General features: G+C 39.4%; 1 protein-coding gene across 4 annotated transcripts in view; it reads right to left on the reverse strand.

The window, feature by feature from the left end:
* The window catches only part of ryr3 (ryanodine receptor 3), a 136,668-nt gene that overhangs the window by 17,254 nt on the left and 105,365 nt on the right, over window positions 1–14,049 (reverse strand). For 2 of the 4 annotated variants that reach the window (XM_032584478.1, XM_032584480.1), the window contains 12 exons: window positions 13,899–13,958; window positions 13,674–13,808; window positions 12,296–12,408; window positions 8,214–8,310; window positions 6,528–6,640; window positions 5,401–5,452; window positions 5,270–5,326; window positions 5,084–5,183; window positions 3,950–4,029; window positions 3,779–3,855; window positions 2,759–2,832; window positions 2,131–2,145 (listed from right to left, as the gene is read on the reverse strand). In XM_032584478.1, coding sequence (XP_032440369.1) covers window positions 2,131–2,145; window positions 2,759–2,832; window positions 3,779–3,855; window positions 3,950–4,029; window positions 5,084–5,183; window positions 5,270–5,326; window positions 5,401–5,452; window positions 6,528–6,640; window positions 8,214–8,310; window positions 12,296–12,408; window positions 13,674–13,808; window positions 13,899–13,958 — 973 coding nt within the window. The remainder of the gene's footprint in view (window positions 1–2,130; window positions 2,146–2,758; window positions 2,833–3,778; window positions 3,856–3,949; window positions 4,030–5,083; window positions 5,184–5,269; window positions 5,327–5,400; window positions 5,453–6,527; window positions 6,641–8,213; window positions 8,311–12,295; window positions 12,409–13,673; window positions 13,809–13,898; window positions 13,959–14,049) is intronic. The other 2 variants (XM_032584481.1, XM_032584479.1) reach the window with 1 other exon arrangement.

The following is a 14,049-nucleotide window of genomic DNA, read 5'->3' on the forward strand; positions in this document are numbered from 1 at the left end:
AGAATGATCAGTTTCTCTTATTTTACTTTTTATAGGTTTATGTTTGAGTAAAATGAACATTGATCTTTTATTCTATGAACACGTCTCCAAATTTTCAAGCAAAAATTTTGTTTTTATTTGCAGAAAATGAGAAATGGTCAAAATAACTAACTAAGATGCAAAGACAACAAGTTGACAATTTAGATACAGCAATACTAATGTTTTAACTCAGGAAGAGTTCAGAAATCAATATTTGGTAGAATAACCAGCAGGTTTTCAATGGGGGTTTCAGTGTTTTTGTCCAGAGCTGTATATTCTGTCAGGATGATCTAGTCAAAGTCCACACTTAAATCCAATTGAGAATGTATAAAAAAATATATATCTACAGTTTCCATCTAACCTGCCTGAGCTTAAACTATTTTACAAAGATGAAATGTGCCAGTTGACTAAAAAACCGAGAGCACAAATGCATAAAACGTTTTTCTGATTTTCGTTTGTAAAAACTGTTTTCATTTTATCTGTAAATCTGTTTTGTTCTGATTTGTCACATAAAATCCCCCCAAACCAATGAGGTTTCCAGTAGTAATGAGACAAAATGTTAAAAAGTCTAAGAGGTATCAATACTTTTGCAAAGCACTGTGTCATATAAAAGGCAGGCCGGGCATTTCTTATGTTCAAGGTTTCTGAGCCTTTAGATTACAGGTGGAAAACTGAATTCAAAGAGCAGTTTTATAAACAAAAATAAAATAAAAAACACCAACGAAACACTAGGACATTTCCTTAAGCTGGAGGAAGCTGGAAAACTTTCACATGCAGGCCGTGAAGAGGCCCGATGAAAACAGCGGACAAACGGGTTCACAAATCATTTTAACTGGATAATCCAGTCAGAATAAATTAAATCAGGTGGATTCCAAATCTGAAAGCTACGATGGAATAATAGGGCCACTGTAGATAGAAGAAAAGAGAGTAAATTTGCTTGAAAAAAAATCTGAAATTTTCTAGGAAAAGCAAGAAATTTTAAAGTCAAATATTTTCAAGAAAAAACTCAGAACTTTTGAGATTAACCTATAAGATTTTCTAGAAAAAAACAAGGACATTTCTGAGTTTGAAAAGTCAAGAATTAGCTAAAAAAAATCTTATATTTTGAGATTAATCTCTGAATTTTTATTTGTTTGAATTTCGAAACAGAAATTTCCATGTTTGTCCTAGAAAATTTCTGAAATTAATCTAAAAAATTCTAATTTTTTTCTAGCATATTTTAAACTTTTGGAAATCAGAATTTTTTTTATTTTTTTCTAGAAAATTTCTGAGATTAATCTTTTTTCTTACAAATTTTTGACTTTTCAAACTCAGAAATTTCCTTGTTTCCTTCAACAACATTTCTGAGGAAAATCTAAAAAAAAAAAAGATTTTCTAGCCCATTTTCAACTTTTGAAGTTCTGAAATTTTGTTGTTTGTTCTAGAATATTTCTGAGATTAATCTCAAAATTTCCGTTTTTTCATTGTTTGTTTTTTTTGGGGCATATTTTCAACTTTTGAAGCTCATAAATTTCGCTCTTTTTTTCTAGAATATTTCTGAGGTGTATCAAAAAAATTTCTTAGACTTTCCTAGCAAAGTTTTGACTTTTCAAACTTGTTTTTTTCAAAACATTTGAGTTTTTTTGGCAAAAAAAGCAGGGGAAATGTAATCTTTTGTTGTTCTACCCACAGTAGCCCCACCACACCGTCGTAGAAAGCAGCTTGTGACGCCATGTGAAAGTTGATAATTACGAAACGGAACCAGCTTTGTGGAATAGCCCCCAAATCCAAAGCAAGCCAAAGCTTTGCTTGAGCTGTGGAAGAGCCCACAGACCTATTTAGTCAAACCTGTTGGGAGTGGCACTGAAAGCCTTACAACATATCTGAGCAGCACTAATCAGGACTGGCATTAGTAAATGTTAACATGGGAGGGAAACTTGAACAAAAAGCAAAAATAAAACGGACAACAGCCAGTGGATTGATTTTAATGGCCCACTTTGGGTGTTCTCCATCAGCATGCTCCCTATAGGAGGAGCTTCACAAATAAAAGCAGGGAGGATGGACCACATATATGGAGGGAACATTCAGGGAGGAAGCATAGCCATATCACGATGATCTAAATTTGCTATTTACCCCGCCGAGTGTGGACTGCCATCGATGGGTTTTTAAAATGACAGGAAGGAGACAAACGGCACACGAAGACACAAGCAAAAAGAGAGGACACCGAGTTACAATACAAAGAGATATGAATACATCAGCTACGAGTGGAAAAACAAAGACATGCTGCTTAGGACGAAGGGGGAAACCAGTGGTCTGGGTTGCATCTAACAAAACAGGAACTGAGTCATGGTGAAAGGTTTGAAACGGCTACAGAGACAACAGTAGCTACAGTGAATTGTTAAATCTCAGTGGAAATGATGATGAGGAGACAAACAGTTTGATGAGACGGGAGGTTTGTGGTGAAAGTTAGAGAGGTGAGAGCTTTGAGTGCTAAACCAAGTCTTCCTCATCTTCGCTCCAGTTATATCAGAATATTAACCTAAAGTGGGATTTTTCTCAGGGCTGCGGTGAAAAACATCACACCGAAAACTTCACTGACTCCAAGACAAGCAGCAAACCGAATCAAAATTCATCATTTTGATTCTTCAAACGTCCAGGCACTGATCCACACATTTCAAACATTGATACTCAACAGCTGCAAATGTCTCAACTGCAATGGAAAGTTTAAAAATGCATAACAGGAGAAAGTCTTCAGACTTACTTGAACCTTCTTCCGTCACCATGCCAAGTCCTTCTGCCTTGTTTTGCCTCTCAAATGCATTCAGGTCCAAGACACTGAGAGAATAAAGTAGGATAAAAATAGTTAGCTCCACTTCAGGAGATTGACACATGCTGCTAGCTTCTTATTTTTTTAGCATCCTGAACATTTCTTCTTGAACTTCTTGAAGATTTCATCAATCAGGGTTGTTACACATTTCTCATGTGAAGCTGTCATGGTTTTTATTATTCCCTTTTCAGGCATCATTAAAAACATTAATTCAAAATCTCTTTATGAACTAAATATTTTGTTAGCCAAACAAACATTTAGTTAGCAACCCAAGTATTTAGTTTAAAGCTAATATTTAGTTAGCAAGCTAAATATTTGCTTCAAAGCTAATACTTAGTTCGCAAGCTAACTATTTTGTTAGTAAACCAAACATTTAGGTAGCAACCAAGTATTTAGTTCAAAGCTAACATATAGTTAGCAAGCTAAATATCTAGTTAGCAAATGGAGCACTTAGTGTATAGTTTAAAGCTAATACTTAGTTAGTAAGCTAAATATCTAGTTAGCGAGCAAAACACCTAGCTTCATAAATATAGTAAGTAAGCTAACTATTTAGCTCCAAATTAAATAATCCTGAGCTAGCTAAATTAAACTAGCCCCAAGCAAGCTAAACGCTAAGCTGGCTCTGAGCTAACTAAACATTTATCTCTGAGCTAGCTAAATATTAAGCTAACTATGAGCTAGCAAAATATGAAGTCATTTCTTGTTAAGGAGTAAAGCAATTTGAATTTGGCAGCCAGTCAGGAAATTAGCAACAGAAATAACATTAAAATTAATTATTTAAACTTATATTTTATTTAAAATTAATTCAAAAATTCTGATGAAAAATATATGATTTATACCCCCTGGTGGCTCCCACTTTTAAAAACACAACACAGTTTGCTACCATAAAAGCAACAGAGTTGGTAAGAAAACATTTCTGTCCATCTCAAAGCTTTTTGCCCCAACAATCCCTACCTGCAAGACTGCATCAGTCCTGACAGACTCTTGAAAAAGCCTGCGTCTCTTTTGTCCGTCAAGTAACCGAGCATTTTCTGTGATAAAGGAAGATTATGAGTTCATAAAACTCTGCAATCATGCAGCTCATGGCAGGTTGCTGAACGGGAGCAGAGATCTGGACAAGGTCACCTGTTGAACTTGCACGTTGCCTCCATTTAGGATGGAGATGCCCAGTTTGAGGGTGCAGGTCACCATGGGGCCCAGACGACCTGATGGTGGAGAGATAAAAGTTGTAATCAGCCGCTTTTTATCCTGTTTCTCTAAAACAGCGGTGTCAACCTCATTTTCGTTTTGGGCCAAATTAGGATCATGAATGCTCTTAAAGCTACGGTGGACCAGATTTGGGGCTGCACAGTGGCGCAGTGGGTAGAACTGTTGCCTTGCAGCAAGAAGGTTCTGGGTTCGGTTCCCGGCCTGGGCTCTTTATGCATGGAGTTTGCATGTTCTCCCTGTGAATGCGTGGGTTCTCTCCGGGTTCTCTGACTTCCTCCCACAGTCCAAAAACAAGACTGTCAGGTTAATTGGTCTCTCCAGCACCTCCCGACCCCTCTAAGGGACAAGGGTGTAAGAAAATGGATGGATGGACCAGATTTGGCCCACGGGCTTTCAGTTTCACACATGTGATCTAAAAGCGTCTCATGAAAACTCAGTCCAATGAAATACAAAGTTTCTACATAGCATGAAAAGTTTGGAATCTGATTTTAGTAATTTCCAGGTCTGGATAAAAATGGAGGAAAAAAGGAAGTAGAATTTTCAGAGTTTATTCTCATTCTGATTGTTTAAAATTTGTGTTTTTTCCCATTCTTTCTTGTGTCCCTCCTTTCTTTTCTCCAGGACTTCCTAACTTTTTAAAAACAAGTCTCGCCATCTTTCTTTCTTCTTCCTTCTGTCTTTTATTCCTCGAGTCATTTTTGTACTTCATTTCTTCTTCCTTCCATCATTCCTTCCTCCCTTTCTCATAGTTTTTCTTTCCAGATTCGTGCCCTTCCTTCCTTGGAATTGCAAGTTTTTAATTTTGCAAGTTGTACAAAAAATGTGGCCTGGATTCCAGTTGAATCTTATCATTTTATATCTTAAAATTAATGTGAAGAGTTGAACACATTTGAAATCAACGTTCAACATAAAAGAATAATGAGGTTGAGAGATGAAAGCTTAGTTTTCCAAAATACATCCTAGCATAAAGTCAGATCCTTCCTGAATTATTCCTCCAGACGTTCAGATGATTACAAGCAGGCAGACTTTTTCCAGCCGGATCATTTTTACCTTTGCTGGCGCTGATCATCTGCAGCACCATTTCTGCAGCCCCACGAGCGTGCAGCCTCGCCTGCTGGTACAGGATCTTCTGCTTTTCCATCTCCTTTTCCTGAAGGTGAAAAGCAAAATTGTGCCTCACAAAAAGACATAAAAACAGTTTTAGAGCCGCTGCGCCAGGCAGCAACGTCCAAGTACCTCGAATGTCTTTTCCCGCCCTTCTTCTTCCTCTTCCTCCTCATCCTCTGCACAGCTCTGACAAAATACAGGGCCACAATTTAAAACATTTAATTAATAGAGTATGTTGCAGCTGTTCAAAAGGAAAATACCTTTGCCATCATGTCTGCATACGCGATATATAAAGGATCTACTTCCAGGTAGCTGAAAAAGAGAAAAATCACAATATTATGAAAAGGTATTACAATCACAGTCGGCAGAGTATGTTAGAAACCGTCACAAAAGTAGCAGATAATTTAGAGCAGAGGTGTCAAACTTGAGGCCCGTGGTCCAAATCTGGTCCACCATAGCTTTTTATGTGGCCCCTAGATTCTAGACTAAACACTAAGTGTGATTAGATATCATGTTATCAATCAAATCAATGCAGTTTTTATCGGTTTATTGTAAAATTATATCAATCAGTCTCTCAAGTTTATTGGGAATTATCGCAGAAATTCAAGCAAAAACAATAAATTGTGCTAGTTTTTACAGATTTTTCTCAAAAATTGTCAAAAACTTTCTTACTTGTACTAAGCAGCTGCTTCAGCCTTAATCGATGTCAGATTATATTCCATAATCTATACAGCGAGTAATAAAAAAAATCACATTTGCCGTCATATAGAGGCACAAATATTTCCAAATTAGTACGACAAACACTTTGAATTTTATTGCAAAAAATTACAAAAAGAATCATGAAATCCTGGAGGAACTGAAAAAATTTTCAATATTATTTCATTTTAAGAATTCATTGATATTTTAGCAGTTTGTGAACAGGTTTTATCAATACATTCTGGCACAACCGGCCCTTTAAGAGCGTTTATGATCCTGATTTGGCCCGAAACGAAAATGAATTTGACGCACCTGGTTTAGGAATTTAAAAACATTTAAAATCTGAAAATTGTGACTTTCACTGCCTTTAACTTTGAAATCTCAAAATAAAATTCCTAATAAGTGGAGAGAGTCCACCTGAGCAAACGTTTAAAATGATTTGAAAGTTGATTTTGTGAAGAAAAATTGGCAAACATTTCTCTCTCTAGACATATAAATCTAGAAAAGAATAAAAGAACTTAAAGTTGTGACCGTGGTTAAGATTGTTCTTCAAAGTATTTACTTCCCAATAAATCATTAACATTTGTAGCTTTAACATCACTAACTGAGAAAAAGATTTTAAAAAAGACACATATATTTGTACTAATTGACATTCGTGTTGCGGTTCTGAGGAGAGTTTTCACCCTCTCACCTTCTCTCCGTCAGAGCGTTGTGGCTGAAGTGGAGGATGAGCTGGTGGAGCGGGTCCGGCTTGATCTCAGCCACCTCTTCTTCCTCTTCCTCCACGATCTTCATCGGGGTTTTCTACAGGAGTCAACAAACTGCATCGTTATCACTCATCCTGCAGGAGATTTTCTCACTCGTTCTTCTTCCTCTCAAGCTTGAATATAATCAAAATTATTTATTTAAAGGCGACCTATTATGCTTCTTTGAACAGATTAGGATAAATCTGTGGCCTAAACAAATCATGTTCTTTGCATTCTTTGCACCAGATTTTTGTCTGTTTTGAGCTCCTTCCTTCCAGAATGTTTTTGGGTCTCTGTCACTTTAAATCCAAATAAGCTGCTGCTGGCCACGCCCCCCAACTCAACGTTTATGGCTGCAAACAGATGTGTAAGGTTACAATCATACATCTTTGAAAAGCAAAATTGGAGCCTCCTGCACAACCAACATAAATTCACCAAGTGGTTTCTGGATGGTAAGTCAACAATAATTTCAAAATTCAAAATGGAAGTACAAAAAATGTGAATTTAGCACAACAGGTCCCCTTTAAAACACATGAACGAGTCAGTTATGTCTCACCAGCATGCAGATCTTGTTCGCCAGGTGATTCGTGGAGAGAATGAGAAAATTTGAGCTGTGTTGGATTTTTAAAAGCATGCATGATGCAACAAACAGATGCAAGCACACTGCAAAAACACAAAATCTTACCAAGTATTTTTGGTCTAGTTTCTAGTGCAAATATCTTAAAAAATAAGACAAAACTAACCTAAAAGTGACTTATTAGTAAGATAAAGAGGCTTGTTTTAAGTAATTAATTCCTTAATATTAATGAAAAAGTACTAGTTACTTTGGCAGATAAATTAACTCATAACAAGGGAAAAAGTCTTGTTATTAGTTAAATAATTTGTCAATGGAACTAGAACTTTTTCATCAATATTAAGGAATTATTTACTGAAAAAAGCCTCTTTATCTTACTAATAAGTCACTTTTAGGTTAGTTTTGTCTTATTTCAAGTGTACTAAGAAATTTGCACTATAAACCAGACCAAAAATACTTGGAAAGATTTTGTATTTTTTGCTAACATGAAGAATGATCCTCGTCCAAAACGGTAACCTTCATAATCTCAAACTAACGTGACGGATTGAAACCTAGACCTAAACTTTTACACTCGGTAGGAAAACGTTTCACAGTTTGACAGAGATAAAATATGACGTGTGATCTCCAACCAGGAGAGGCGAGCATGCCCACTGACGACACCGCCACAGAACCGCACTGCAACACCACCGTCACACACTTCTTACAAAGTGCAACGAAAAGACAACTGATGGGTTGGATCCGCGTCCGACAGCCAAACAGCTACGGCAGCCTCCTGCTGCGGGGTGAGAACCCTCCTTACCGCTGCCGCCAGAACGCCACAGCCCGCCTTTCTGGCCCTGCGCCTCCTGAGTTCGTCATGCAGCCTCTGACTCCTGACGGATCTCTGTCTGAAGGACTTAGCATGCCTGGAGCGCGGGCCGCCGGGCGCTTCGGGCGGCATCCCCGCCTGGACTCGCTCCCAAGGCTCAACGGGCGCCAATCTAAGGAAGCATTCTGCAAACAGGACCGGCAGAGGGGTGCCAACGCAGGGCAGGGGCGGGGCGAGCCCCGTACTTACTGCCAGGTCCTGAACTAGCTTTTCCTCAAAGGAGTACTCCTCTGCCTCTATCCAAAGTCTCTCATAGGCTGGGATGAAGAAGTTGATAGCACGATGCCTGGGGAGGGGGTTAGGGGAGATGGAGGGATGAAGAGGAGGTGGGAGGGAGGTAGAGTGGCATTAGGATGGATTCTGGTGAGGATTCTCTCCTTTTTTGTGAGGAGAAAGGAAAAGAGATGTCAGGGAGGAGGAGAGGGTTACAGGAGGTGCATTTCAGGCAGGGTTGTGATTGGTCAATGTAGGATCCACTGGCTCTTCTGACTGGTCAAGTTTGGGCATCAAAACCCATTTTTGTAAAAAGGATGAACAAATCTAGGAAGATTGTGCAATCTTTCAATCAAAACAGGAGGAAAAATTACTTAAGATTTACTGAATTCTTCAACTAAGAGCTGAAAAACATTTCACACGCTGCAAAAACACAAAATTATACCAAGAGTTTTTATTCTAGTTTCTAAGTTGATAATTCCTTTAAATTGGTTTTACAACAGCGGTGTCAAACTCATTTTTGTTTTGTGCCCAATCAGAATCGTGAATGCTCTTACAGGGCTGGTTGTGCCAAAATGTACTGATAAAACCTGTTCACAAACTGTTAAACCCTTAACATTAAATAATATTATTGAACGTCTTTTAGTCCCTCCAGGATTTCGTGATTCTTTTTGTGATTTTTGCAGTAAAAATCAAAGTGTTTGTGGTACTACTTTGGAAATATTTACGCTTATTTATGACGGTAAATGTGACTTTTAAGAATAGAATAGAATAGAAGTACTTTATTCATCCCAGCAGGGAAATTACTTCGCAGTTACAGCATAGAGACAAGACACAATAACAACTACCACTGAGTAGTAGTTGTAGATAAAATAAAAAATAAAATATAAAATGCTGTTAATATAAGAAACAACTTAAGAGCAGTCCTTGCAAAGATTCAAAAAATGCAGATATGTATATGTAAATATATGTACAGCAAGTGTGCCACAGTGCAGTTGTGCAAGTCGGACTGATTAGTGCAGAACAATGATTTAGCTTTTATTGTACAGTGAGATGGCATGTGGCAGGAAGGATTTCCTGTATCTGTCCCTACGACAGCGGAGCTGGAGCAGTCTATGTGAGAAGGTGCTCCGCTGTCTGTCCACTATGTGGTGGAGAGGGTGCTGTTTATTGTCCATAATAGACAGAACCTTCTTCAGTGTCCTCCTCTCCACCACAGTTTCCAGGGACTCCAGCCTCAGTCCCAGTACAGAGCCAGCTTTCCTGATGATTTTGTCCAGTCTATTAGAGTCGCTGGCTCTGATGCTGCTTCCCCAACACACAGCAGCAAAGAATATAACTTACTGTATAGATCATGGAATATAATCTGACATCAGTTAAAGTTGAGGCAGCTGTTTAGTACAAGTAAGAAAGTTTTTGACAATTTTTGAGAAAAATCTGCAATAAACTCCCAGTTTTTAGCTCAATTTGTTGATTTTGTGTGAATTTCCACAATGATTCCCAAGAACCTGGAGGGACTGATTAATATAATTTGGCAGTAAACAGATAAAAACTGCATTGATTTGATTGATAACATGATATTTAAGCTCATTTAGTGTTTAGTCTAGAGTCTAGACGGCCACATAAAAAGTTATAGTGGGCCAGATTTGGCCTATAAGCCTCTAGTTTGACACGTGACTTATAATCTGCCAGTGAAACAAGTACATTCTCATCAATATTATAAAATGGACTCAATAACTTCTTTGGGAGGTTCGAGGCACTGAACAGTACTCCGGCAAAGAAAACTGTTCCCCACCAGGAAGAGGAGGCACTCTGCCTGGACACAGCCGATGTGTTGAAGACTCTGAAAAGAGTCAACCCACGGAAGGCCCCAGGCCCCGACAACATACCTGGGCGGGTGTTCAGGGAATGCGCAGGTCAGCTGGCTGGTGTCCTAACAGACATTTTTAACACCTCACTGGACCAAGCCACAGTGCCAGCCTGTCTCAAAACTGCCTCCATCATTCCGGTGCCAAAGAAACCTCAAGTCACCTCTTTCAACGATTACCGGCCTGTGGCACTGACTCCCATCATGATGAAGTGCTTTGAAAGGCTGGTAAAAGAACACATCGTCTCCAGACTCCCCTCCACATTCGACCCGTTCCAGTTTGCCTACCGCCGAAACCGCTCCACTGAGGACGCTATCTCCTCCGCCCTACACCTGAGCCTGGCTCACCTGGAGGAGAAGAACACTCATGTGCGGATGTTGTTCCTGGACTTCAGCTCAGCGTTCAACACAATCATCCCACAGCATCTGGCAGGAAAACTGGAACACCTGGGCTTCAGCACCCCCCTGCGCAACTGGCTGCTAGACTTCCTCACCGACAGACCTCAGTCAGTCCGGATCGGACAACACACCTCCGATGTCATCACTCTCAGCACAGGCTCCCCTCAGGGCTGCGTCCTGAGCCCTCTGCTGTTCACTCTGATGACACACGACTGCGTCCCCAGGTTCGCCACCAACCACATCGTGAAGTTCGCGGACGACACAACGGTGGTGGGCCTCATCAGAGACGACAACGACCTGGACTACAGAGAGGAGGTGGAGCAGCTGGTGGACTGGTGCAGAGACAACAGCCTGATCCTGAACGTTGACAAGACGAAGGAGATGATCGTCGACTTCAGGAAGAACCGGCCCAGCCACGCTCCACTGCTCATCAACAGCTCGGCTGTGGAGGTGGTCAGCAGCACCAAATTCCTGGGGGTGCACATCACTAACGACCTCACCTGGACTGTGAACACCACGTCTCTGGCCAAGAGGGCACAGAAACGTTTGTATTTCCTGCGGAGGATGAGAAGAGCACACCTGCCCCCGCCCATCCTCAAGACGTTCTACAGAAGCACCATAGAGAGCATTCTGACCAGCTGCCTCTCTGTGTGGTGTGGAGGCTGCAGCGCCTCCGACTGGAAGAACGTGAGGAGAGTGGTGCGGACAGCAGAAAGGATCATCGGGGCCCCCCTTCCCTCCATCCAGGACATTTCATCCCAGCGCTGCGTGTCCCGAGGCCGAAACATCATCAGTGACCCCTCACACCCCCACCATGGACTGTTCTCCCTGCTGCCCTCTGGAAAGAGGTTCCGCAGCGTCCGGTGCAGGTCCACCAGGTTCAGAAACAGCTTTTTCCCACTTGCCATCAGACTGCTGAACTCTTAACTGGTCTGCACTTAAAAACTGGTCTCCACTTTATACCTTGCACATGTACAGAGCTAAATAACTTCTATTTTACTGTCATTACTGCACTTTATATTCTATATTTATATTTATATTCATATTTTATACTGTATTTTATTTTATTCTGGAGTAACCTCACAACATTGAAAGCTCAAAACATTGTCCTGAGCCGTATGCAACGAAATTTCGTTCTGTATACACCCTGTGCATGCAAAATGACAATAAAGTCAGTCTAAGTCTAAGTCTCTAAGCCTAAATTATTGACCTAAAATAAGCAGCTATGAGTTAGTTTTGTTGTAGTCTCAAGTGTACTAGAAACTAGGCCAAAAATACTTTGTAAGATTTTGTGTTTTTGAAGTGCAAATAGCCTAAAACGTTTTTAATTATTGCCACTATATCAATTTCTCCAGGCTCGTTCTAGCCGACCAATCAGAATCAGCAGTTGGTTGCTAGGCAGCCATTGGTCCACAGCCTGGCGGATGAGAAGAAGGGGTTTGAAGGCGTGAAGCTTTTGCAACGTCACTTTACCGTCAGCAGGGAGAACAGGCGGTCAAAGCTCGAGGCTTTGAACGCCCTTTCCAGCCAAACCTCCCGATAGCCATTCAGGAAGTAATTATTATTTTTGTATCTGAGAGGAGGGAGGGTGAGGCGGTGTTAAAAAAACATAAATAAAAAAACAACACAGAGGAGAGAAGGTCAGCGGGAACGGGATGAAGGCTTGTACTGGTTAAGTAACAGATCCTACGTCTAGGACGATGAGAAAAGCTGTACTTTATATTATTTTAAAGCCACTACTGTATTTAAATGTTGAAATTGACAGTTTAAAAAATAAATGATAAACGCTCACCTGGGTAAATTGTAGAGTGGAGCCATGCGGAAACAAGCGACGACGGCCCGCTTACGCTGCTTGGACAGCAGCTTCTGGACGATGCACTTCTTGTTCCTCAGAGGCTGTTCCACCTGGGAGGGAAGAAATATGTGACAAAACAGAAATGTTTGTCTTAAAAATCAGTTTAAAATCAGATAAAACACCAATCATCACATTAAAAATCTGTGATTTTGTTGACTTAGTTTGCTTAACTGTTTAACGCGGGAATAAAATAATAAATAATTCATATTTATTAAAAAAAACAAAAAGGATTTTATGTGAAAGCTTGTTAAGTTGAATGTAAATTATATAAGTTTAAAAAATAGTGTAAGGAAAAAAATCTGAAAAGTGTGGCGTGCATTTATATTTACTCCCTTTTTCCAAAACCCCCCTAAAAAAATTGAGTACAATAAATTACCTTCAGTAGTCATTTTATTAAGAGAGCCCACTTATGTGTAATTTCACATGCGTACAAATTCATGGCTGTGGCAGCATCATGCTGTGGGAATGTTTCACCATGAACAAATCCATGCAACAGTTTTTAAAATAATTTCATCTGAATTAGTTAAAAATTGTTGAAAAAAGTGAAACGCTTTTAAGGCAGTGATGTGTGTATTTATATCAATATAAAATTTTTTTTTTAATTTAACACCAACACCATCGTAATGTTAATGTGACACCCGAAAGCAAACAAAATGCAAAAATGGTGACAAATGCTACGTTTGTGCAGCAAAAAGTTTCATTTGTGCAGCTATCATTTTGAAGATATTCAGAAATGTTCCCAGAGGTCATGAAAGGTCAACCCTCTACTCGTACAGCAAAACATTTCCATTGGTGCTGGTTTGGTTTTGAAGATACTAATGAAAGTTTAAAGGTCAAAAGGTCAACCAGCCCCTCTCACTTTTACAAAATCAAAACGACCTTTAAAATTTCATTAATATCTTCAAAACCAAAGCAGCACAACAAAAACTTTTGCTGCACAAACCAGCACAGAAGTAGTTGAGTTGATTGATATAATTTTTTGTCTGATTTGAAGAAGGTGGGAGGGCTGGTTGACCTTTCATGACCTCTGGAAACATTTGTTAGTATCTTGAAAATGATAGCGGCACAAAAAAAAAAAAATTCTGCACAAACATATAGACACTTTGTGTTAAATTAACACTTTTTAATTTAACACTGGTGTTTTTACTGCATAGTTTTGCGTTCTTGTATATGTCTAATCTTCATTCAAAATAAGGAATAGACATATACAAGAACGCAAAACCACAGTTTTGCGTTCTTGTATATGCAAAACCACAGTTTTGCGTTCTTGTATATGTCTATTCCTTATTTTGAATGTATTTAAAATAATTTCTACCTGCTCCAAATTGAAGACTGCTGCAGAGATGCTCTGGATTCTCTCCACCGTGTGCTCCGAATCCGACGGCTCCTCCGATTTCACCACTACGTCTTTATAAAGGTTCAGCTGCCAGTGAACTGCTGGATCATCAGACTAGAATTAAAAAAAATAATCAATAATCAAGCAAATTGTGTTCAAGGGATTTCTGCTCTCTTCTGCTTGAAATGCTGAAGATGATTTCACCTTTTCCTGCAGGTGGAGGTTCTGACGCAAATGCTCCTTCACCTCATCGTCCGTGTCTTTCTGCGAAAAGACGATTTGTTTAAAACACCATTAATAAGCATCGGAATAATTGATTTATTATTTTAGAAACTGAACCTTAAATATCTTTGAT

This window comes from Xiphophorus hellerii, chromosome 15 (assembly GCF_003331165.1).
Source record: "Xiphophorus hellerii strain 12219 chromosome 15, Xiphophorus_hellerii-4.1, whole genome shotgun sequence".
Taxonomy (NCBI): Eukaryota; Metazoa; Chordata; class Actinopteri; order Cyprinodontiformes; family Poeciliidae; genus Xiphophorus; species Xiphophorus hellerii.